The sequence below is a fragment of the Ovis canadensis genome, chromosome 24, assembly GCF_042477335.2.
Source record: "Ovis canadensis isolate MfBH-ARS-UI-01 breed Bighorn chromosome 24, ARS-UI_OviCan_v2, whole genome shotgun sequence".
Classification (NCBI taxonomy): Eukaryota; Metazoa; Chordata; class Mammalia; order Artiodactyla; family Bovidae; genus Ovis; species Ovis canadensis.
This window is the reverse complement of record NC_091268.1, coordinates 51,788,114-51,814,667: the sequence shown is the minus strand read 5'-3', so window position 1 is coordinate 51,814,667 and position 26,554 is coordinate 51,788,114. Positions and strand designations below refer to the sequence as shown.

The window sequence follows — 26,554 nt, the reverse complement described above, 5'->3', positions numbered from 1 at the left end:
GCTTATCTGTTCCTCTGCCAATGGACATCTAGGTTGCTTCCATGTCCTAGCTATTGTCAATAGTGCAGCAGTACATTGGGTATATGTGTCTATTTCAATTCTGGATTCCTTGGGGTGTATGCCCAGCAGTGGGTTTGCTGGGTCATATCGCAGTTTTATTCCCAGGTTTTTAAGGAATCTCCACACTGTTCTCCACAGTGGCTGTACCAGTTTGCATTCTCACCAACCGTGTAAGAGGTTTCTTCTTTCTCCACACCCTCTCTGGCATTTATTTTTTGTAAACATTTTGATGATGGCCATTCTGACTAGTAGGAGATGATACACTAGTGTGAGTGTGGTTTTTATTTGCATTTCTCTAATAATGTGTGAAATTGAACATCTTTTCATGTGTTTATTAGCTATCTGTGTATCTTCTTTGGATAAAAAGTCTGTTCAGGTCTATTGTGCACTTTTTCATTGGGTGTTTATTTTTCTGATATTGAACTGCATGAGCTGCTTATATATTTTGGAAATTAATTCTTTGTCAGTTGTTTTGTTTGCTATTATTTTCTCCCATTCTGAGGGCTGTCTTTTCACTTTGCTTGTAGTTTCCTTCATTGTGCAAAAGTTTTTAAGTTTAATTAAATCTCATTCATTTATTTTAGTTTTTATTTCCATTACTCTGGGAGGTAGATCGTAGAGGATCTTGATGTGATTTATGTCAGAGTATGTTCTGCCTGAGTTTTCTTCTAGGAGTTTTATAGTTTCTGGTCTAGGCTTAATCTATCTTATTTTTATGTACAGTGTTAGAAAGTGTTCTAGTTTCATTCTTTAACATGTAGTTGACCCATTTTCCCAGCACCACTTGTTGAAGAGACTGATTTTTCTCCATTGTATATTTTTGTCTCCTTCATCAAAGACAATGTGTCTATAGGTGCATGGATTTGTCTCTAGACTTTCTATTTTGTTCAGTTCATCCATATTTCTGTCTTTGTGCCAGTACCATACTGTCTTGATGACTGTAGCTTTGTAGTATAGTTTGAAGTCAGGAATGTTGATTCCTCCATTTCCATTCTTTTTTCTCAAGATTGCTTTGAAAGCATTTCCTCTAAAATCAGGAACAAGACAAGGGTTCCCCCTCTTACCACTACTATTCAACATAGTTTTGAAAGTCCTAGCAACAGCAATCAGAGAAAAAGAGATAAAAGGAATCCGGACTGGAAAAGAAAAAGTACAACTCTCACTGTTGGCAGATGACATCATCCTCTACATAGAAAACCCTAAAGATACCATCAGAAAAGTACTAGAGTTAATCAATGAATATAGTAAAGTTGCAGGATATAAAATTATACACAGAAATCCCTTGCATTACTATTACTCAGCTATTAAAAAGAATGCGTTTGAATCAGTTCTAATGAGGTAGATGAAACTGGAGCCTATTATACAGAGTGAAGTAAGTCAGAAAGAAAAACACCAATACAGTATATTAATGCATATACATATGGAATTTAGAAAGATGGTGTCAATGACCCTATATGCAAGACAGCAAAAGAGACACAGATACATAGAACAGACTTTTGGACTCTGTGGGAGAAGGTGAGGGTGGGATGATTTGAGAGAATAGCAATGAAACATGTATATTATCATATGTGAAACAGATCGCCAGTCCAGGTTCAACACATGAGACAGGGTGCTCAGGGCTGGTCCACTGGGATGATCCTGAGGGGTGATATGGGGAGGGAGGTGGGTGGGGAGCTCAGGGTGGGAAACACATGTACACCCATGGCTGATTCATGTCAATGTATGGCAAAAACCACTACAATATTATAAAGTGCTGCTACTGGTAAGTCACTTTAGTCGTGTCCGACTCTGTGCGACCCCATAGACAGCAGCCCACCAGGCTCCCCCGTCCCTGGGATTCTCCAAGCAAGAACACTGGAGTGGGTTGCCAATTCCTTCTCCAATGCATGAAAGTGAAAAGTGAAAGGGAAGTCGCTCAGTCGTGCCCGACTCTTAGTGACCCCATGGACTGCAGCCTACCAGGCTCTTCCATCCATGGGGATTTTCCAGGCAAGAGTACTGGAGTGGGGTGCCATTAATTAACCTCTAATTAAAATAAATTAATTAATTTTTTAGAAAAGAAAAAAATATATAACCATCTGGAATATTTTCACATTTCCACCTTTATTATAGCTAAACAATAATAAAACTCAACACAGTGAGGTACTTTTCAAATGTTAATTTTCATAGTTTGCCAAACATATAATAACAATGCTCCACCCTTAATGTTCCTACCATTTCATTTTACTTGTTCTAACAAGGACAGAGAATGATGAATTTAACTAAGAATGATTTCAGATTAACTTCTCTAACATAAAGCACTCAACTTTAATAATATATGTAGAGCAAGTATAATAAGCACTGAAATATATAATTGCTTTTTAGGAAATATTTGTTTCCAATTTAGGTTTCAGAGTAATGTAGAAGACTAAATTATATCATCTTTAATGGCTGTCAGGTAAAGCTCTCAGAAGCAGTAGTATATTAAGAAATAGAAGCACAATTATAGAAAAAAAAGAAAAAATAAACTTTAAAAGGACTGGACCTTAGGCTCTACCATTATTCCATAAACTACAAGAAGACCACACCGTTATTACTGAAGTAATATTATCAGTCATGCTTTATAATATTCCTGTATACAGCTAGTTGTTCTCTGTTATAACATTTGTAAGTGTAGATTTTCATTCCGGGTTTTCATTTTTATAATCAACAAATAAATGCATATATGTTCATGTTGGGAAAAAAAAAGAAATCCCTTGCATTCCTATACACTAACAATGAAAGATCAGAAAGAGAAATTGAGGAAACAATCCCATTCACCATTGCAATGAAAATAATAAAATACTTAGGAATAAATTTACCAAAAGAAACAAGAGATATACAGAAAACTATAAAACACTGATGAAAGAAATCAGAGATGACACAAATAGAGGGAGAAATATACCACGTTCTTGGATTGGAAGAATCAATATAATAAAAATGAGTATACTACCCAAAGCAAACTATAGATTCAACACAATTCCTATCAAACTACCAATGATATTTTTCACAGAATTAGAACAAATAATTTCACAATTTGTATGGAAACACAAAAGACCCTGAATAGCCAAAGTAATGTTGAGAAAGAAGTATGGAATCAGAGGAATCAATCTTCCTGTTCAACCATTTAAAATAAAGAAATTCAGATTGTCTGTTTCTTTTTGAGTTAGTTTCTATACTTCATGTCTTTTAAGGAATTTGTGTACTCCTTCTAACTTATCTAATTTATTGATGAACATTGTTCCTTGTATTCCATTATGCTCTTTCTCACTTTAATGTCAATAGTAATTTCTCCTCTGTCATTGTGATGCTAGACATTTGAGACTTTTTCCTCTCTCTTTTTTATTTTTTGGTCAATCTAGCTTAAAAGTTCTTTTCAAAGAATCAGCTTTTGGTTTCATTGAATTTCTGTATTGTTTTTATTCCCTATTTCATTCGTTTGTGCTCTTGTCTTTATTACTTTCTTCTTTGTTCTAGCTTTAGGTTTAGTTTGCTCTTCTTTCACTGAGTTAGGGTGGAAAGTTAGGTTCATGACTTGAGATTTTTGTTCTTTTTAAAAGTAGACATTTATAGCCTTAAACTTTTCCATGAGCACTGTTTTTCCTATATCCCGTTCATTTTGGTAAGTAATGGCTTCATTTTTATTTATCTCAAAGTAATTTCTGGTTGTATTTTTGATATAGTATACTACTCTTCAGTTATTTAGGAGTGTATTATTTATTTCCATGTATTGTTTAATTTCCATGTATTTGTGAGTTTCCCAATTTTATTATTGATTTTTAATTTAGTTCCATTGTGATTGAAAGACATACACTGTTTTATTTATATCTTGAATTGTTTTTTTGCAGAAAATGGTTAATTAGAGTAGCAGACTTTAGTGTGGTTTATCCAAAGAGACTCTAATCCAATGATGAAAGACTATGAAGTTCAGGAATGTAATTCTGTTTCCTTGATCATCCCAAAAGTCAGAAGGGACCACTGATCTCACTACCATAGTGATGGCCTCTGTAAGTGGACTTGGCCTTGCTCAGTCATTGGCTAGGGAGTCTGAGCAAAGGTCATAGAGGGAGTGATTCTGGTATCTGACCCTGGTATCTTTCCTGATCGATAGAGAAAATTATACTTGCTGTGTAATTTTTGAATTTTCACTGTGCTTTTCTTTTATCTTCTCTCTACAGTACTTTTTCCATTCCTTATCCCAATCCTTGAAGTATTAAATATCACCGTACTTCCAAAAAGTGCTCTGAATTTTTTTGCAAAATCTGTCAAAAGGATAAAAGAAAGTCGCCTCAAAGATAATCAAAAGGTAAAATCCGGTGGTGGTTACATGAGGGTGGTCACATTTTGAAAATTTGTTAACCTGTACACATATGATTTGTGTACTTCTCTGCATTTTTAAAAAAATTAGGTAGAGAAATATAGATTTTAAAACTGGGAAGTTATTAATATATCATTTTGGAGGGATGAGGAAGGTGGAGGTTGGGGAAGAAATAAGAAAATGAGCCAGAGAGTGATGTTTAAATTTAATAGTAGGCATGCATATACTAATATGTCATTATGTAATATGTCATTACATAAATATTGTTGAGATAAAAGTTTTATCACCTCCATTCAATAAACTGGTAAAGGATAACAATTACTATTTGAGAATGATTTTTACCAATATTATAATTTTCCCATATGTTATACTGGTAAAGAATCACTTTGATTCCAAGACTCCTATTTTATAGATTGTGCAATGAATGGAAAGCCCCATCAGGCAGTTCGTGGAGTGAATTCTGTGTTAAATTGGAGCCCTCTCCTAGTCTGGCATGGGCCATGAGGCTGCAAGCTCATTAACCCAGGTTTGCCTCTTTGAAGATTGGAGGCCACCAAAGGATGTCTGCAGGTCAGGGGGACAAGGGTTTTGTACCCAAGATGTCACTGAAGATTGTATAAGGTTTTGAGAGGGTCAAGGCATTGAACATGCTTCCAAAAACACTGCCAATGAACTTTGCAAATGTGAGGGGATTAATTTGTGTGATAATTCATTAGGAATTAAAATTGGAAGGAAAAAAAGGAACAAAATCACGGACTTTTCCTGAGCAAACAAGTGTGACAGGAGAGACAACAGGCAACTCTTTGGCAAGGAAGCTGTTTCAAAAGACAGAGAAACCAAAGGTCGGAGAGAGTGAGGACCAGAAAGCAGTTGGATTGATGGCTGGGTTTCTGTCTGGGAAACATCATGTTTTCCAAGGTCTGTAGGTGAATGTTAGTTCACTGAGGACTCAGGCAATACTAATCAGACTTCTGCTCTTTAAGGGGCCATACTCTCAGGAAAGAGGTTAAATACTGCACTCCTGATTTGTCTATGACTTCACAAATAACTTTCTATCATAGAAATTTCTTTCTGCTTACAGCCACGTGTGGACTTTCTTCAGCTGATGATTAACTCCCAGAATTTCAAAGAAACAGACAATCATAAAGGTAACCAAGGAGAGCTTCAGAGAGGCCCCAGTGGGGAAACACAGAGGTAGAGGGCAGTTCTGAAAATGTGCAGGAAATTTTCCAGGCAGATGGGAATTTAGGCCAAATTGAAGAAAGACACTTGTGCAGAAAAAAAGAGTAGACCATGGTACTTCCTAGAAGTTTGCAGGCACAACTTTGTTCAGAGCTCGAAGGGCAAGTATAACAAGAATGTCATGCCCAGAAGTCAGTTATGAAATGGATCACTACAGCTGAACCTTTGGGGAGCTTGGTTCCGATATCAGTTCTCAGACTCCCCCAGAACCACCAAGTCAGAACCTCTGTCTGAATATTTGCATCAAGGCTTCATCCCTTCGTTCATCAGGGGACACATTGCTCCAGTGTTAGTGACCTTAACTTGAAATACTTTTAAACTTGTGTTCACCAGCTTATTCTACTGTTAAGTGTAATTCCCACCCCACTTTGTTATTAACACATAACTTCTGGTAGAAGCCTTTGTGACTGTAAATATTCTGTTCCTCTTCCAATCGTCACCCACTGGTTTTATCATTCATGAATGGTTTTTGACTGAAACCGTTGTTATTATGATTACATGATGTCTTTCTAAACCCATCATTCTTCTGTATTTATGAGCTGATGTTCTTTCATAGGGAGAGCTCTCCATTCTCCCCCAGTCACTTATTTATTTATATCAGTATATCTCGTGTACAGCTAACTTACTCTCTCATATCACTCTTCATTTTGATTTTCAAATTCTCTCAGGTTTGTCCACTGGAGCCCTTTCAAGTGGGCTCCTATATATATATATTACTTTTTTCTCCTGAAAATTTTTTTCAATAGGCTATTTTTTAGCAGAAATTAAAAAACAAAACTGAGTGAAGAATACAGTTTCCCAATATACATTCTGCCCCCCCACCTATATATAGCCTTCCTCAAATCAGAAGTCCATACTGGAGTGATACACTTGTTATAATCAATGAACCTAAACTGATACATTATTATCACCCAAAGACAATAGTTCACACCTGGGTCCAATCTTGGCATTGTACATTCTACGGTTTTTGATAAATGTATAATGATGTGTGTCCACCACTGTTGTATACAGAGTATCCTGTATCCTTTTCATTTATCATTTTCCAAGAACTTCCTCACTTCCTAATGCAAGGCATTCTAGCTTTCTCTTGTATTTCCCCTGGAATAAGCCATTTCTCTAAGAAGTTCAGGTTCCGTCTACTGAGAAATGATGTTTAGAATCCAAAATCTGGGTTCTAGGAATGCTCATTGCTACCACGGTTTTTTGTTTGTTTGTTTGTTTTGCTTCCAGATCCTCTCAGTGGACAATTTTCAGAACATCAACTATTTTTACACAATACTGTAAAAATTTAACAACAAAAAAAAAAGATGTCTGTATCTACTCCAAAACACTGATGCAAATCAGCTCTCTCTCACACACAAAAAGACCCTGGTGTGCTTTAATCCCATTACATGAATACTCCTAAATGGTTAATTTGAAGCCACCAATGGATTGATAACCATCTCACAAAAGTCTGGAATTTTATAAAATTGGTTCTTGAAAGCAGGTATAAACCTACTTCAGCACACTCTAAATATATCTATAACTGTGTGGATACCTACTTTTATCATTCTATCTATCTATCTATTATCATCTATCATTTCTTCAAGTACATGATTCAATACAACTTCCTGTGATGAAGGAAATAATCTATATCTGTTCGGTTCAATATAGTAATCACTAGATGTAAGTATCTCCTGAGGACATGACATGTGGCCAGTGCCCCAGGAACCTGAATGCTAAATTGTATTTCATTTTAATCATTTAAAATTTGAATAGTCACATATTAGACAGCACAACTCTAGACTTTGAGTATTATGGAGTTCATGTTAACTGGGGAAAGAATTTGATGGTTGAATTTATCCACAATAGCATCACAGATATCATCATTGGAGATATCATCATCTACAATCTTGTAGACCTTTATTACACTCATTTTATATTACTTTTATTATTTATTTCTTGGTTGGAACAGGTACCACATAGAGTTGAGTGCTCTAAGTAACAAAGGTTATACTACACCCATCAAATAGCTGAGAGCCTGAGCATGCTTTGTCTCTTTGGAGAAAATAAAATTGTAGACTAGTGTATAATCACAGGGCTGTTTGATAAGCATAAAAAAGTGCAGAGAGAGGGGATGTGTACTTAGAGGATGACCTTCAGGCTAGAATGAATCAGCATTGCTAATTCTACTCTCTGGATCTTATTTTTCTAATTTTCACATTGGGCTATATCTTTCCATGGATGCATGCTTTCTTTTGCTATTTTAATGCGAATGATTAGCCTAGGATCATCACAACTCTTCAAGATTTTTGTTGATTTCGGTAGCTTCTATATGTATCTTGAACATCCCCTTGAAGACATGTGCCCCAAGTCTTGTATTCCCTGATGCCTCTCAAGGGCATAATCCATGCTTCTCAGGCTACATTGTGCACACACATCTCCACATCTCATGAAAGTTCAGATGTTGTATCCATAGTTCTAGGATGGGATTTGAAAATCTGAATTTGTATTAGGCTTCCAAATCCTGCTCATGCTGCTAGTCCATGGACCACACTTTCAGTTCCAAGAGTTTATCTGTAGCCCATATTGTACTGTTATGTTCCTCTAAACAAGTTTTGATAAAATATAATTTAATTTCCCCTACCATATGGTATCCCAAAGAAAGACAATGCCAAAGAATGCTCAAACTACTACACAATTGCAGTCATCTCACACGCTAGTAAAGTAATGCTCAAAATTCTCCAAGCCAGGCTTCAGCAATACGTGAACCGTGAACTTCCAGATGTTCAAGCTGGTTTTAGAAAAGGCAGATATCAAACTACCAACATCTGCTGGATCTTGGAAAAAGCAAGAGAGTTCCAGAAAAACATCTACTTCTGCTTTATTGACTATGCCAAAGCCTTTGACTGTGTAGATCACAATAAACTGTGGAAAATTCTGAAAGAGTTGGGAATACCAGACCACCTGACCTGCCTCTTGAGAAATCTGTATGCAGGTCAGGAAGCAACAGTTAGAACTGGACATGGAACAACAGACTGGTTCCAGATAGGAAAAGGAGTACGTCAAGGCTGTATATTGTCACCCTGCTTATTTAACTTATATGCAGAGTACATCATGAGAAACGCTGGGCTGGAAGAAGCACAAGCTGGAATCAAGATTGCCGGGAGAAATATCAATAACCTCAGATATGCAGATGACACCACCCGTATGGCAGAAAGTGAAGAGGAACTAAAAAGCCTCTTGATGAAAGTGAAAGAGGAGAGTGAAAAAGTTGGCTTAAAGCTCAACATTCAGAAAACGAAGAGCATGGCATCTGGTCCCATCACTTCATGGGAAATAGATGGGGAAACAGTGGAAACAGTGTCAGACTTTATTTTTGGGGGGCTCCAAAATCACTGCAGATGGTGATTGCAGCCATGAAATTAAAAGATGCTTACTCCTTGGAAGGAAAGTTGTGACCAACCTAGACGGCATATTCAAAAGCAGAGACATTACTTTGCCAACAAAGGTCCATCTAGTCAAGGCTATGGTTTTTCCAGTAGTCATGTATGGATGTGAGAGTTGGACTGTGAAGAAAGGTGAGCACTGAAGAATTGATGCTTTTGAACTGTGGTGTTGGAGAAGACTCTTGAGAGTCCCTTGGACTGCAAGGAGATCCAACCAGTCCATCCTAAAGGAGATCAGTCCTGGGTGTACTTTGGAAGGACTGATGCTAAAGCTGAAACTCCAATACTTTGGCCACCTCATGAGAAGAGTTGACTCATTGGAAGAGACTCTGATGCTGTGAGGGATTGGGGGCAGGACGGGAAGCGGACGACAGAGGATGAGATGGCTGGATGGCATCACCAACCCGATGGACGTGAGTTTGAGTGAACTCCGGAAGTTAGTGATGGACAGGGAGGCCTGGAATGCTGCAATTCATGGGATCACAAAGAGTCAGACACCACTGAGTGACTGAACTGAACTGAACTGACCATATGGTCTGAGTGGAAAAGGGAATGGCAAACCACTTCAGTATTCTTGCCTTGAGAACTCCATTAACAGTATGAGAAAGCAAAAAGATATGACACTGAAATAGAGGAAAACAATAGAATGGGAAAGGCTAGAGATCTCTTCAAGAAAATTAGGGATAACTAGGGAATATTTCATGCAAAGATGGGCACAATAAAGGGCAGAAATGGCATGGACCTAACAGAAAAAAAAGAAGATATTAAGAAGAGATGGCAAGAATACACCGAAGAACTATACAAAAAAGATTTTCTAGACCCAGAAAACCACGATGGTGAGATCACTCACCAGGAACCAGACATCCTGGAATGTGATATCAAGTGGGCCTTAGGAAGCATCACTATGAATAAAGCTAGTGGAAATGACAGAATTCCAGTTGAGCTATTTCAAATCTTCAAAGAGTATGCTATTAAAATGATACACTCAATATGCCAGCAAATTTGGAAAACTCAGCAGTGGCCACAGGACTGGAAAAGGTCAGTTTTCATTCCAATCCCAAAGAAAGGAAATGCCAAAGAGTGCTCGAACTACTGCACAATTGCACTCACCTCACATGCTAGCCAAGTAATGCTCAAAATTCTCCAAGTGAGGCTTCAACTGTACGTGAATTGTGAACTTCCAGATGTTCAAGCTGGATTTAGAAAGGGCAGAGGAACCAGAAATCAAATTGCCATCATCTGTTGGATCATAGAAAACGCTAGAGAGTCCCAGAAAAACATCTGCTTTATTGATTACACCAAAGCCTTTGACTGTGTGGATCACAACAAACTGAGGAAAATTCTTAAAGAGATGGGAATTACCAGACCACCTGACCTGTCTCCTGAGAAATCTGTATGCAGGTCAAGAAGCAACAGTTAGAACTGGACATGGAACAACAGACTGGTTCCAAACTGAGAAAGGAGTATATCACAGCTGTATTTTGTCACCCTGCTTATTTAACTTTTATGCAGAGTACATCATGCGAAATGCCGGGCTGGATGAAGCATAAACTGAAATCAGGATATGCTGGGAGGAATCTCAGTAACATCAGATATGCAGGTGACACCACCCTTGTGGCAGAAAGTGAAGAGAAACTAAAGAACCTCTTGAAAAAAGTAAAAGAGGAGTGAAAAAGCTGTCTTAAAACTCAACATTCAAAAAATGAAGATCATGACATTTAGACTCATCACTTCATGGCAAATAGAAACAATGGAAACAGTGAGAGACTTTATTTTCTTTGGCTCCAGAATCACTGCAGATGGTGACTGCAGCCATGAAATTAAAAGACGCTTGCACCTTGGAAGAAAAGCTATGACCAACCTAGACAGCATATTAAAAAGCAGAGACATTACTTTCCCAACAAAGGTCCATCTAGTCAAAGCTGTGTTTTTTCCAGTAGTCATGTATGGATGTGAGAGTTGGACTATAAAGAAAGCTGAGCACCGAAGAATTGATGCTTTTGAACTGTGGTGTTGGAGAAGCCTCTTGAGAGTCCCTTGGACTGCAGTGAGATCAAACCAGTCATCCCAAAGGAAATCAGTCCTGAATATTCATTGGAAGGACTGATGCTGAAGCTGAAGCTCCAATAAATTGGCCACCTGATGCAAAGAACTGACTCTTTAGAAAAGACCCTGATGCCGGGAAAGATTGAAGGCAGGAGTCACCGACTCGATGGGCATGAGTTTGAGCAAGCTCCAGGAGTTGGTGGTGGACAGGGAGGCCTGGCGTGCTGCAGTCCATGGGGTTGCAAAGAGTCGGACATGATTGAGCGATTGAACTAAACTGACCATGTAGCTTTATTATTGTATCCTTCACAAAAAAAAATCAAGCTGTGCCTTAACTAAAATAATTTGAAATATTCTAGAAGGAAATGCTGCTCCATTTTACTTGGAGCTAAAGTTCTTTTACAGTTCTCTAAAGGCCACAATGATAATACTGTAGACGTTAGACAGAAGTGCTGTCTCTTGAAATTACCCAGCTGTGTTGGTGGGGGGTGGCATTGCAGGAACAGAGGGCCAAGAATAGTAGAGACTTGGGAAAAACTGGATCAAGACAGTTCTTGGCTTTTTCTTGGCTCTGTGAGAGACACAGGGTGGAAATCACTCTCAGTTTGATTCTGAATTACTTTTACATGATTTCCCCTGGGGGTTCGGGAGTTTCACTGGAATGTCTCATCATTTAAGCTATGGTTTTTACAATGCCGTGCTTTACCTAAAATGTCTTTTTTTTTTTTTTTTTTTTTTTAGCTCTCTCTGACCAAGAACTCATAGCCCAAAGTGTTATCTTTATTTTTGCCGGCTATGAGACCACTAGCAGTACTCTTTCCTTCCTTCTGTATATTTTGGCCACTCACCCTGATGTCCAGCAGAAGCTGCAGGAGGAGATTGATGCGACTTTCCCCAATAAGGTGAGTGATGATACCCAGAGATGGGGAAGGTGAAGCCTTAGCATGATTGTCTTCTCACCACTTCTTAGGAGATTTCTGCCCAAAGCATAAGCATCAAATCATTTACCTCCTTTCCCAGGTGATGCAGTGGAAAAAAAAATCCAATTCTTCCAATGCAGGAGATGTGGGTTTGATACGTGGGTTGAGAAGATCCCCTGGAGTCGGAAATGGCAACCCAATCCAGTATTCTTGCCATAGAAATCCCATGGACAGAGGAGCTTGGTGGGCTACAGTTCATGGGATTGCAAAGACTCACAGAAGACTGGGATTGAACACAGCACATTTAGGAAAGATCTAAAAGATACAAAGCAAAGGGAGAGAACATAAGTACTTCGCGCTACTCACAGCAATATAAGTGCTTTGAAAAAAGTGCTGGTCTTGAGGTATCAGTTATCAGAATAATACCAAGTAACATGCACAGAACTTCAGTGGCATCTAGCAGGAACCATCTATTTCTCTGGTGTCTGCATTTGTTGTTCAGGCACTACATTGTGTCGGACTCTTTGTGACCCCATGGACTGCAGCATGCCAGGCTTCCCTGTCCCTCATTATCTCCCAGAGTTTACCCAAGTTTATGGTGTCTGCATAGTTATCTGTTGATATTGGCTGGACTTGCTGTGGTCTGGGCTGTGGTCTGTGGCAGAGCTAGGCTGGCCTTAGCTAAGTGGTTGTGTTGCAGGAAAGGGGATCCCTTCCAGGGCCCGAAACGGGGCTCTTGTCTAACACTCAGAAATGAATTGTCTGAGGAGACACATGTGCTAACAAAGCAAGAGATTTTATTGGGAAAGGGCACCCAGGTGGAGAGCAGGAGGGTAAGGGAACCCAGGAGAACAGCTCTGCCAGTCTTGCAGTCTCGGGTTTTACAGTGATGGGATTAGTTCCCGGGTTGTCTTTAGCCAATCATTCTGACTCAGTCCTTCCTGGTGGTACATGCCTTATTCAGCCAAGATGGGTGCCAGAGAGAAGGATTCTGGGAGGTGGTTGGACATGTGATGTCTCCTTTTGACCTTTCCTGAACTGTTCCAGTTGGTGGTGGCTTATTAGTTCTGTGTTCCTAACCAGGACCTTCTGTCATAAAACAACTCATGCAAACAATTACTACGGCACCTGGCCAGGGTGGGCGGTTTCAGTCAGTGTGCTTTCCCTAACAGTTGGACTGACTCGGCTCCACACATGCTCCTCACATGTCTCAATCTCTACCTGTCTGCTTCTCAGGGCAGCAGTAGATGTCATGAGCAAGAGGCCTAATCCTATGGGTGACTTTCAAAACTCTGCTAGCATCACACATAGCCAATATTCCACTGGCTCAAACCACTGAGCCACCTGACCAACCTGAGTCAGGATGGGAGGGCATCACAGAGGTAATGGCGAAGGGAATGGACACAAATAATGGTGGAGAATTGGGACCATTAATTCAGTCTGCTGCCCAGTGTAAACTTTAGACTAGGTGAAGCTTGCTGTACAAGAAAGGACATACGGTAGGAAGCAGAGGACACAAGTATGAGATCTGACTGCTTTTGGACAAGTCTTATGTCCTTTCGAATCCTAGGTCCTTCAAATACTTTGTAGGGCCTGCATAAATTAGAGATGACTTTCTTCTCTGGTAAACCCCATATTGGGATTCTTTTGATTACAAGAAGATTGAAAGGCTGCTAACAGACCAAGGCTAGCTAAGGCATTGCATTCTCTCCTTTTATAAGAATACTAATAATACTAGTATTATTGGCTAATATGTGCTTCTTACTTTATATGTCTGTTCTAAATACTTTCTATTTAAAAATGTGTTTAATTTTCAAGAAATTCTTTATTAGTCAGGAGAGGCTAGCTTATGCCTCAGTAACAGACAAGCCCTGGAATCTCAGGGGCTTTCATAGCAAAGTTTTCCATCACCCACGTGTACACACTGAACATGGATTGTTAGTGGAGGATGGAGTGGACAGCTCTGCTTCACAGAGTCACTCAGGAAAACTGACTCAGAGCATTTACCATCTTATAATTGCCTTATCTGAAACATAAGGCCTTCTTGTCTTCTGTGGAATAAGGAACTCTAGAGTTGCTTACTGCGTTTTCAACTGATTTGTCTCTGAACTGACATAATTGCCTCAGTTCACAGCCTGTTGGCAAAGCTGGTTTTCCATAACTTCAAGTGGGCTGGGAAACATGTGGACTACATGGATGCTGGGTGAGCAGTGAGTGTCTCTGCCACGCTACCCTCTGGAGGGTCAGCTCCATCTGTCTCCATGTAACGTATGAGAAACCTGAGCTACAGGGAGATGAAATACTTCCAGGCACTAGTCGTGTGCGTGGTGCTGATCTAGTCAAGCTGTGATCCGGGGTGTTGGCTCCTGAGCCACTCTTACCCTCTACAATGTTTCCCCTTAACTATAACCCCACGTGACAGCCACGTATCACCCCCACTGGTCTCAGATCTCAGCCCAAACCAGAGTTCTTTGTGGCGTGCAGATAGCTGGACCATGGAGCTGGAGTTGCTTGTTTAGACCTTCAGACCTTAGGGTCACACTTGTAGGGATAATAAGGACCCTTCTAGCAGCAGACGGTGGGGTTCTGATCCTCTTGTAACCTCCCTGCATCTGAAATTGTGTTCTCATCCATACTCTTCATTTGCGGATTTGGTTTAGAAAGGAACTTGTTTCTCCCCAATTATTTATGGAGTTTTCATATATTGTTTCCAGACTGTATGTGTATAATGAAGAGAATGAGCGGTCAGGAGTCTTCAACTAAGAACCTTCACGTTGAATAGGGGATTTGCTCTGTTATACGCTCTTTCCTTGGTAGAGATGTGTGGCCTCACTTTGGAAAAGAAACTGACTGTGGCCCATTTCACTTAAGAGTAAGGGTCCTAACCCTTGGTCACATTTGTTCTCATGAGAGAAAAGATACGCTCCACGATAACCTGTGGTGTTTCACAAACTATTTAGAGACCTGTTCCAATGTTCTTCCATTGCCATGACTACTGCCCATCTCAAGGGGCGCTGAGAGGTCAAATGACATGTAAAATGTCTCTAAATGCTAACGTTCTTTACCAATTTAAATTATCCCCTGGAGTTCCTAACATTTCAATAGGCCTACATAGATGGAGTTGAAGGTTGATCTGATATCTTAATTTATCAAAATCTATTTCTTTCTTCCTAGGCACCTCCAACCTACGATGTCCTGGCACAGATGGAGTATCTTGACATGGTGGTGAATGAGACTCTCAGAATGTTTCCAATTGCTGTTAGACTTGAGAGGTTCTGTAAGAAGGATGTGGAAATCCATGGGGTGTCCATTCCCAAAGGGACAACAGTGATGGTGCCAATCTCCGTGCTTCACAGAGACCCACAGCTCTGGCCAGAGCCTGAGGAGTTCCGTCCTGAAAGGTACAAGACCCTAGGGAAGGGGACCCTCTCTGATCTAGTTGCTCAGAGCGTATTCTAACGACTCTCATTATGGATAACAAATGTGTGACTATATAATTGCTTTATTTTATACCTTTTTTATTGTTAAATGTCTTTTCGTATTCCAAGAATATTATTTGATTAAATAATAATTAAAATTAAAAATTTTACCAACCGTGAACTAGAGCAAAAGTATTTAGCTCTGTACATTCTCAACACCTTAAGCTTTGCTGTTGTTTAGACACTAAGTTGTGTCTGACTCTTTGAAACCTCATGGACTGCGTCCCACCAGTCTCCTCTGTCTGTGGGATTTTCCAGGCAAGAATACTGGAGTGGGTTGCCATTTTCTTCTCTAGGAGATATTCCTGACCCAGGGATTGAACCCATATCTTGTGCATTGGCAAGTGGATTTTTTACCATTGAGCCACCCTGGAAGCCCAATAACTTAAGATAGGTCTCACTAATAGTGAAATGTAAATCCTGTGGACATTTTTCTATGCATATACCCACTGTTAAAACTTGGAATGGCATTACATATAGTCTGATTTTCAATTGCTTTCTTTATTTAACAGTAAATTATAAACAACATTCTATGTTTTTAAAATATATTTATATATCTTGCATCTGCTATAATTTACTTAACAGCTATATTATTTTAGTTGCATTGGTTTTTATTCCTTAAAGTCTGTCTGTCTGTTCTCCTTAGTTCTTTGAATTCATCACCAACATTCCCATATTTCCATTGCTTTAAACATTGGCTACTGTTTCCTCTATTATTATTGTGGGACTGTAGGCTGAGGACCTAGCGGTCTCATCCCAGGTGATTCCAGCAGCCTCAGTGAGGATGGAGACACAGGTGCCCTCATTCAGTCTGTGGCTGCAGACCTGAGCAGCTCCCTTCTGCCTCAGTGTTTGGTGACCTTTCGGAGAGAAGTCCTCTGGTCTCTAGATGTCTAGACTTTCTCCTTGGAGGGGTTAATATTGTCTTCTGGGAATTCAGAGTCAGGATCTGGTTTGGGCACAGATTGGACTCTGGAAAGAGCTGATGCTCTCCCATTTATTTTATGGTGAGCAAAATTTGATTGAAGATTTTAGCACCCTAGCTGGGATCTAGCCCTTTATGAGCCCCTGACTATAAGCTCCCTGATGGCAGGGACTGTGTCTTCTTCACCCCGGTGTCCTTAGTGCTAGCATAACCTGTACATGTAACATTGTTGAAAGAAGAGTCAGAGTCCACCAAGTCCTCCGTCCTGGACCAGCGAACCTCAGTGTCTCTCTCAAGTTCAGTAGCTCCCCCTCCTGCAACCTCAGGAACCTGAAATCAGAGACCACTCACTGTACCTCCCTTTGATTCATTCAGCCATCATGCAGAGAGATAGTGCTCACCTGGCAGGGACTGGGCCAGGGAGTGAGAAATCCAAATGTTAAAGCCTATTATTAAGAGTTTTGAACATATACACTATATATTCTATAGGCAAATGTCTATGAATCATGTTTAATGTATCCGTTTGTGTCCATTCCCTGCTCAACAGCCATCAGCCAGGTCTGCACGACTCACATGATGCCCTTCGACTAATTCTCCGTGCATCTGAAATCACATTGTCTGTAAATAGTCCAGAGTAGTCTCCAAAATAGGGACTCTTTAAAATACACAGAACCACAATGCCATTATTACTTACCCCAAATCCACATATTTCCTTAATATATTCAAATATTAAGGAGTCAAATTTGAATTGAGCAGAGGTCTAACCATCAAGGACTTTAAAGGTTTGTGGAAATGACAGACACAGAAATCAGTGATTGAACCAGAGTAGAGTCATATGCCCACATAAATCTACTGACCTCAACATTCTCTGTATGTGAGAGGAAGAGACACACATACACAAAAGGAGGGGAAGGGGAAGCAATTGAAAACTAACAATTAAAATGTTCAGAGACTTTTCTCCTGCTTCCTTCGTCTCTGGGCACGTGACCAATGTCAGTGTTCGTGGAGGCAGGAACCCACTCTTCCTACAATCAGTCTCATTGCCTGTCTTTCAGAGCCTGAGCATGTCACCAATCTGAATGTAAATTTCATATTTAAAGATGCATTTTCTTTAAACATCCTTCATCTCATCTGCTCGCCAGGACTGAACTCTCCTGTGGGGTCTGGAAAATGGGAAGGCCCTGGGGCTTACCTTTCTCACAGCAAAATCACCACAGCAGGATTCAGTCATCTGCCCACAGGAGTCTCCCTTATGCTACTGGTTGAGGGTTTAAGTTAAAACCTCAGACCTGGAATTTCTGTGACTTTTCTGTTCCATTGACTTTTTCATCTACGGTTGTGGATCCAGGTTCAGTAAGAAGAACAAGGACAACATAAATCCTTACGTCTACCTGCCTTTTGGAACTGGACCCCGAAATTGCATTGGCATGAGGTTTGCTATCATGAACATGAAACTTGCTGTCGTCAGAGTCCTGCAGAACTTCTCCTTCAAACCTTGTAAAGAAACACAGGTTAGCAGTTCACTCTGCATAGCGTTTTACTGAGAATTTTTTAAGTGAGATGTATCTCTCTGTGTCTATAAGATTGTGATCTATTCAAACAACAGTTTAGTTTAGAGACAGAGAATCTGTTTGAAGCCATCTGTGGCCTTTAATTGCCAACCAGCCTTGGAGGGCTAAGTCTTCATAGAGACCCAACTGTAAAGGTCATCTAGAGTCAGTGCAATAGCACGACATGACTACACCAAGTCCAGTGAACGCGAGCAACTTTTACAATTTGGGGTCACGCCCACTAGAAGGGAGGAAAATGTCGTACAAAGTTGTGAGAGCAGAGATGACCATGTCATGATTTTTCACTGATGCCCTTCTCCATGGGAACTTACAGAAGCTCTCCTGACAGCGATTCTCAGCCACTGTTTGTATAAAGAAGTAAATTACTGGGGACCAATATCCCTATGCCGAGGTCACCTCAGACTCTCTAAAATAATTTCCCCAGAGTGTGGCATTGAGAGCACCCCCACTGATCCTTCTGTGCAGCCACAGTGATCCCTGAGTGAAAGCATTTCTGCCGGATGGGAAGGGCTCCCACAGCCCCTCACCTGCCAGGGATCCTGCTGCCATCCAGCTGGGCTCCCTTTGCATTCTCAGAATGACTGTGTGTCCTTCCTGTCCACCCTACAGTCCATCCTCCCCCTTCGAGTTCCAGTTCAGTCCTGAGTCCCTCCATGCAGCCTGCGCATCCAGGCCAGAGCCCACTGCCCCCTCTGCTGTGTGTACAGGTATCACAGGCTGGCATCATGGGTCCTACCACCTAACAATACTTTGACCCTGAACCAGCCAGTTTGGTTCCTTTATTTCCTTTATACCTAAGAAGGTCTTCAACTCTGTCCCCTCATTTTATTGCTTTCATAAACGCTCAGTGGTGTCTTGACGTCATTGGGCAAATGTTTAAGGAGTGACTTGCAGTTGATCAGAGCTCTTGGACACAAATATGGAATTTTGTGGAAGTTTGAATTTTAAAATTTATCAAATGTCATTTGTGTTCTTGCTTGTTTTATGTATGTCTGTGTGTCTGTCTGCAGGGAAAATGCATACTGTTTGAAAGTTTGTTTCTTTTTTTTTAATTTTTTTTAACTTTATTTTACTTTATAATACTGTACTATTTTTTTTAATTTTAAAATCTTTAATTCTTACATGCGTTCCCAAACATGAACCCCCCACCCACCTCCCTCCCCATAACATCTCTGTGGGTCATCCCCATGCACCAGCCCCAAGCATGCTGTATCCTGTGTCAGACATAGACTGGCAATTCGATTCTTACATGATAGTATACATGTTAGAATGCCATTCTCCCAAATCATCCCACCCTCTCCCTCTCCCTCTGAGTCCAAAAGTCCATTATACACATCTGTGTCTTTTTTCCTGTCTTGCATACAGGGTCGTCATTGCCATCTGTCTAAATTCCATATATATGTGTTAGTATACTGTATTGGTGTTTTTCTTTCTGGCTTACTTCACTCTGTATAATCAGCTCCAGTTTCATCCATCTCATCAGAACTGATTCAAATGAATTCTTTTTAACAGCTGAGTAATACTCCATTGTGTATATGTACCACAGCTTTCTTATCCATTCATCTGCTGATGGACATCTAGGTTGTTTCCATGTCCTGGCTATTATAAACAGTGCTGCGATGAACATTGGGGTACATGTGTCTCTTTCAATTCTGGTTTCCTCGGTGTGTATGCCCAGCAGTGGGATTGCTGGGTCATAAGGTAGTTCTATTTGCAATTTTTTAAGGAATCTCCACACTGTTCTCCATAGTGGCTGTACTAGTTTGCATTCCCACCAACAGTGTAGGAGGGTAAATGTTTGAAAGTTTAAAATAACAATTTGTTGCAGTTGTAGCAAGACCTGGAATCACTCTCTGAGGCACACACAGAACAATTGGCATTGATTCATCTCAAGCATGGCCCTAAAATAAGGCTTATTTCTAGGAGTCATACATTTAATAAGCAGCTCCTCCCTTTGAGTAGCTTTCTCAGGGAAAGTGAAAGTGAAGTTGCTCAGTCGTGTCCGACTCTTTGCGACCCCATGGACTGTAGCCTACAACACTCCTCCATCCATGGGATTATCCAGGCAAGAGTATTGGAGTGGGTTGCTATTTCCTTCTCCAGAGGATCTTCCCAACCCAGGGATTGAACCTGGGTCTCCCGCATTGTAGGCAGATGCTTTACCATCTGAGCCACCAGGGAAGTCTTTCTCAGGGAAGAGGAGGATAAAGATGTTTCCATTTCACTTGCAGGCATCTGTGTGGGCGTCCTGTAAGTGTACACACACAGGGGACTCAGCCCTGAGAGAAAGGGGGCCTCAGGCACCCCTGGGAAGGGCAGATGCCCCTGCAAGCTCCACCCAATCCCCCATGGGCTGGGGCTTCTCCCTCCACAGCTCCTTGCTTGTCCTTCAGTCAGCTGAGGTTAGAAGGTCACTCTGTTGGTTCCCCAACCCAGAAGGAGTGACTGGGAAAGGGGCTAAAAATCTCAGACAGAACACTGTAGGTTATCAGAACTTCACCCTTTGCCCTGCACTTGGAACCAGGGGATGTTTTAAAAAACAGGCATAATGCTTCATAGGCATAGCGCTCAGTCGATATTTTTGTGCAGTGAATGATGAATGAATGCTTTCACTATCTAGTCTTGAGATAACTTATGGAGTAAGTACAGAGAATCAAAGATAAAGAAGGGAAACTGGATGCAAGTGATCAAAAGGTACAAACTTCTGGTTATAGATAAATAAGTACAGGGCTGTCACATAAAATGTGATGATTATAGTTTGTAGACATTTTTAATACAATTAAAATAAAAATATAAAATTTTAAGCATAAATTTTAACGTAAAATTATAGACATTTTTATGTAGTAGAAGAGAATAGATCCTAAAAGTGCTCATGAGAGAAAAATATTATTTTTTATTTTTCTATCTCTATGAGTTGATGGATGTTAACTAAACTTATTGTGGCTGTAATTTCATTATATATGTAAGTCAAATATTTATACCATAAATCATTTATATCTCAATAAATTGGAATTTTAAAAAATTTTAAGTGAATAATAAGGGAGTACTAGAAATGACTTTGTGCCCATATATTTTATAACACGTTAAACAGACCAATTTTCTGAAAGTCATAATCTATTAAAATTGAATCAAGGAAATATTGGCAGCTTGCCCCTCCCTATAGCTGTTGAACACATTGAATTGGTAGTTTAAAAAAAAATAAAAAAATACACGATGCTACAAGTAGCTTGTATATTGCTGTAAAGCGTTATTGTCTGAAATGCATCGTCTACTTGGCTTCTCTTGTTGGCGGTGCTTCATTCATTGGTTCTCTGAACTGTTGCAGATCCCCTTGAAGATAAGCAGCCAAGGACTTTTAAGACCGGAAAAACCTGTTGTTCTAAAGGTTGTGCTCAGAGATGGAACCATAAGTGGAGCCTGACTTTCCCTAAAGACCTGAGCTTTGTTCTTCAAGGAGCTGTGTCCCAGAATTTCAGGGGACTTGATTTACTTTGTGGTAAAACTCAGAAATAAAGATGGGCTTCTTCTATTGTACTTGCTGGATGACTAGGGTATCTGCACATTTGTTTAGCTTTCTCAGTGTCTGTGTTTTTATATACTGTGTAACATGAAAGAGGTGACTAATGAGGGCTGGGTATGTACACTCAGCTTATCTGATTCTCAAAGGACCATCTCCACCCACCTGCAATTAGTAACATCTACTCCAGAGCACTGATCAAGAAAGAGAATGTCTCAACAGTTTTATCAGCAAATTAATGAAAACAAGAATTATTGTGGTGACTGAAGTTCTGACATTTATTTCTATATCACAGGTTTTATTTTATATATTCCAAATCAAATATTCTATTGAGCAACTCTATAAACAACTCTTTACAAAAGTATTATTTGATACTTTTAATACATCCTGCCCTTTAGGGGGAATGTGTACAATGGAATCAGGGAGAGCCAGTGACTAAATACTTTTGACCATCACAATCCCTGGTGGGTGGGACCTTTTTCAAAACTGCTCTTTGATGTATTACATAGGTAAGAATTAATCCACAGTGATTTTGCCCATTTCTTACAGAGTATGTTCATAGTTTAAATCTATGTTTTTTGAGCTCATATTTTATATAACAACAGATACATGTATACTATTAGCTTTGATTAACAATTTTCATCTCATCTCCCCTGATATTTCTGGAAGGCAGGAAACAGATTTTTTTTTGAAGCGTCTTTGTTTTCCACCCTCAACTCCCAACTGTCTTAACACAATGAACATGGAATATAAGATGGTTGATTGGTCAGTTGATTGGAGAGAAAGGCTACAGCCACTGGTCAGTTTCAGTTGATATCAGAAGCTGCACACAGCCCTTCCTTCCCCTTTTCTGCCCCTCCCATCCACAACCCCTTCCTTGCTAGGGATTTCCTGGATAGTCCAGTCCTAAAGCCATTAGGGGGCACACAGAAGGCTGACAGCCTTAACCTCCAGGGTGTGGGCCAAGAAGGGGGGCTCAGTGGCTCCGAGTTGGAGACTGCATAGAGTGGGGAAAGTATCCACAGAAACAGCAGCCTGGCATGGGTGTGGGAACATAGGCTAGGAGAAAGGAGTGTCCACCCTGAAGAGCGGCCTGGCCAGGGCAGCCAGAGCCTAAAGAGGGTGTGGAGGTCCGAGGAGGATGAGGAGGGCACCATGAGTAGAAAGGGGTTTGAGTGGCAATAGCTACATAAAGGGGGATTGATCGAGTAAATAAATATATTATGGATAATGCTACTATAGAAGAGCAAATAGCTCCAGAAGGAATGAAGAGGCTGAGCAAAAGCAGAAATAACACCCAGTTGTGTATGTGTTTGGTGGTGGAAGTAAAGTCCAATGGTATAAAGAACAATATTGCATAGGAACCTGGATTGTTAGATCCATGAATCAAGGTAAATTGAAAGCGGTCAAACAGGAAATGGCAAGAGTGAACATCAACATTTTAGGAATCAGTGAACTAAAACAGACAGGAATGGGCAAATTTAATTCAGATGATCATTGTATCTACTACTGTGGGCAAGAATGCCTTAGAAGAAATGAAATAGCCATCATAGTCAACAGAAGAGTCCAAAATGCAGTACTTTGGTAAAATCTCAAAAACGGTGGAATTATTTCAGTTTATTTCCAAGGCAAACCATTCAGTATCACAGTAATCCAAGTCTCTGACCCAACCACTAATGCCAAAGAAGTTGAATGTTCTATGAAGACCTATAAGACTAGACCTAGAAAGAATTCCAAAACACCAGTCCTTTTCATCATAGGGGACTGGAATGCAAAATTAGAAGGTCAGGACATATCTGGAGTAACAGGCAAGTTTAGCCTTGGAGTACAAAATGAAGCAGGACAAAGTCTGACAAAGTTTTACCAAGAGAACCCACTGTTCACAGCAAAGACCCTTTTCCAACAACAGGAGAGACAACTCTACACGTGGACATCACCAGATGGTCAATATTAAAATCAGATTGACTATATTCTTTGTAGCCAAAGATGGAGAAGCTCTATACAGTCAGCAAAAACAAGACTGAAAGCTGATTGTGGCTCAGATCATGAACTCCTTATTGCCAAATTCAGACTTAAATTGAAGAACGTAGGGAAAACCACTAGGCCATTCAGGTATTACCTAAATCAAATCCTTTTTGATTATACAATGGAAGTGACAAGTAGATTCAAGGGATTAGATCTGATAGAGTGCCTGAAGAACTATGGACCAAGGTTTGTAACATTGTACAGGAGGCAGTGATCAAAACCATCCCCAAGAAAAAGAAATGTAAAAAGGCAAAATGGTTGTCTGAGGAGGCTTTACAAAATAGCTGAGGAAAAAGAAGCAAAAGGCAAGGGAGAAAAAGAAAGATATACCCAATACCCATCTTAATGCAGATTTCCAGAGAATAGCAAGGAGAGATAAGAAATGCTTTTTAAGTGAACAATGCAAAGAAATAGGAGAAAAAATAGAATGGGAAAGACAAGAGACCTCTTCAAGAAAATTAGAGATACCAAGGGAATATTTCATGCAAAGATAGGCAAAATAAAGGACAGAAATGGTATGGACCTAATAGAAACAGAAGATATTAAGAAGAGGTAACAAAATACACAGAAGAGCTATACAAAAAAGATCTTCATGACCCAGATAAGCACGATGGTTTTATCACTCACCTAAGCCAGACATCCTGAGATGTGAAGTCGCAAGTAGGCCTTAGGAAGCATCACTACAAACAAAGCTAGTGGAGCTGATGGAATTCCAGCTGAGTTATTTCAAATCTTAAAAGATGATGCTGTGAAAGTGCTGTGCTCAACATGCCAGCAAATTTGGAAAACTCAGCAGTGGCCATAAGACTGGAAAAAGTGTTTCATTCCAACCCCAAAGAAGAGCAATGCCAAAGAATGTTCAAACTACCACACAATTGCACTCATTCCGCATGCTAGGAAAATAATGCTCAAAATTCTTCAAGCTAGACTTCAACAGTATGTGAACCAAGAACTTCCAGATATACAAGCTGGGTTTAGAAGAGGCAGAGGAACCAGAGATCAAATTGCCAACATCCGTTGGATCACAGAAAAAGCTTGAGAATCCCAGAAAAACATCTACTTTGGCTTCATTGAGTACACTAAAGTGTTTGACTGTGTAGATCACAAGAAACTGTGGAAAATTCTTCAAGAGATGGGAATACCAAACCACTTTACCTGCTCCCTGAGAAATCTGTATGCAAGTCAAGAAGCAACAGTTAAAACCATACATGGAACAATGGGCTGGTTCAAAATTGAGAAAGGATTATGTCAGGGCTGTATATCGTCACCCTGCTCATTTAACTTATATGTAGACTACATCATGTGCAATGCCAGGCCGGAAGAAACACAAGCTGAAATCAAGATTGCCGGGAGAAATATCAATAACCTCAGATATGCAAATGACACCACCCTTATGGCAGAAAGCAAAGAGGAACTAAAGAGCCTCTTGATGAAGGTGAAAGAGGAGAGTGAAAAAGCTGGCTTAAAACTCAACATTCAAAAAGCCAAGATCATGGCATCTGTCCCATCACCTCGTGGCAAATAGATAGAGAAACAATGGAAATAGTGGATACTTTATTTCCTATCTTTTTTTATTTTTTAATTTTATTTATTATTATTATTTTTTTTTACAATATTGTATTGGTTTTGCCATACATCAACATGAATCCGCCACAGGTGTATACTCCAGAATCACTGCAGATGGTGACTGCATCCATGAAATTAAAAGACGTTTTCTCCTTGGAAGAAAAGCTACAACAAACCTAGACAACATTTTAAAAAGCAGAGGCATGGCTTTGGCAACAAAGCTTCATCTAGTCAAAGCTATGGTTTTCCCAGTAATCATGTATGGATGTGAGAGCTGGAGAATAACAAAGGCTGAGGGCCGAAGAATTGATGGCTTTGCACTGTGGTGCCGGAGAAGACTCCTGAGAGTCCCTTGCAGAGCAAGAAGATCAAACCAGTCAATCCTAAAGGAAATCAACCCTGAATATTTAGTGGAAGGACTGATGCTGAAGCTGAAGCTCCAATACTTTGGCCACCTGACGCCCAGAGCCCACTCACTGGAAAAGACCCTGATGCTGGGAAAGATTGAAGGCAAGAGGAGAAGGGGACAACAGAGGATAAGATGGTTGGATGGTATCACCATCTCAATGGACATGAGTTTGAGCAAACTCCCAAAGATGGTAAATGACACGGAAGTCTGGTATGCTGCAGTCCATGTGGTCACAGAGAGTCAGACACAACTGAGCTACTCAACAGCAGCAACGGACAACAGAAGACAGGTTTCTCCCTGTCAGAGAAGGGAGTCCCTGGCCCAGGAAAGGGGAAAACAGCAGAAACCCCGCGGAGCCAGAGACTGGAACTGCATGTATCAGTGTACATCCTTGCTTTTCTTTGTAGACAGATGACAGCTAGTTAGTTGGATGATGCACTACAGATAGATAGCTGATATAGATGGAGAGATGACAGGTAGATGCAGATAGATCCATGCGTCTGTGTGGTGGGTGGAGAATCTGCCGCTGGAGTCCTGCTCAGGGACCTGAGCTCATACAGCTGGACAGACCTGCCCAGCCCCGATCCAGGAAATAATAATCCGAACGTTTACGACTCAGCAGCCCCTCACACAGCAGAGGGGAAAGGAGACATTTAAACACAGTCAATAAGAATGAAAAAGGTAAAGATTCAGAGTCAGAAAACTCCCAGCCTTTTTTTAAAATTAATTTTTCAACTACAACTTGAACTCATGTCTCCTTTTGCTAACAAACAACACAGTTCCTAACCTTGCTTACTCTATAATGCTTGTCCTTTTTGGCTACTCCTTGAATTCATATGAGCTCTTGTGAGTGAACATTTCTAGAGGGTTTGCTAAGGAACAGGCATGTGATGGGCAAGGTCACATGTTCTCATCCCCCAGTGACACCAGGACTCTGACCTGCAGGTTTAGGCCCCAAGCCCCTCAGGTCATGGATCAGGGTCTGGTCTGACTGAGCTCCTATAGGAAGGGAAAGACGTAATTATTAACC

The 26,554-nt window shown here is 40.3% G+C and overlaps 1 protein-coding gene and 1 non-coding gene across 2 annotated transcripts in view; one reads left to right on the top strand and one right to left on the bottom strand.

The window, feature by feature from the left end:
* LOC138429540 (cytochrome P450 3A24-like) overlaps positions 1-21,541 on the top strand; it is a 71,194-nt gene extending 49,653 nt beyond the window's left edge. The window contains exons 9-14 of the mRNA XM_069571185.1: positions 4,257-4,384; positions 5,478-5,544; positions 11,854-12,014; positions 15,207-15,433; positions 17,785-17,947; positions 21,333-21,541. Coding sequence (XP_069427286.1) covers positions 4,257-4,384; positions 5,478-5,544; positions 11,854-12,014; positions 15,207-15,433; positions 17,785-17,947; positions 21,333-21,428 — 842 coding nt within the window. The 3' untranslated portion in view covers positions 21,429-21,541. The remainder of the gene's footprint in view (positions 1-4,256; positions 4,385-5,477; positions 5,545-11,853; positions 12,015-15,206; positions 15,434-17,784; positions 17,948-21,332) is intronic.
* TRNAC-ACA (transfer RNA cysteine (anticodon ACA)) lies at positions 20,117-20,188 on the bottom strand. Its single transcript has one exon. It is a non-coding gene; the product is annotated as a tRNA-Cys (tRNA).
* Positions 21,542-26,554: the final 5,013 nt, after the last annotated feature.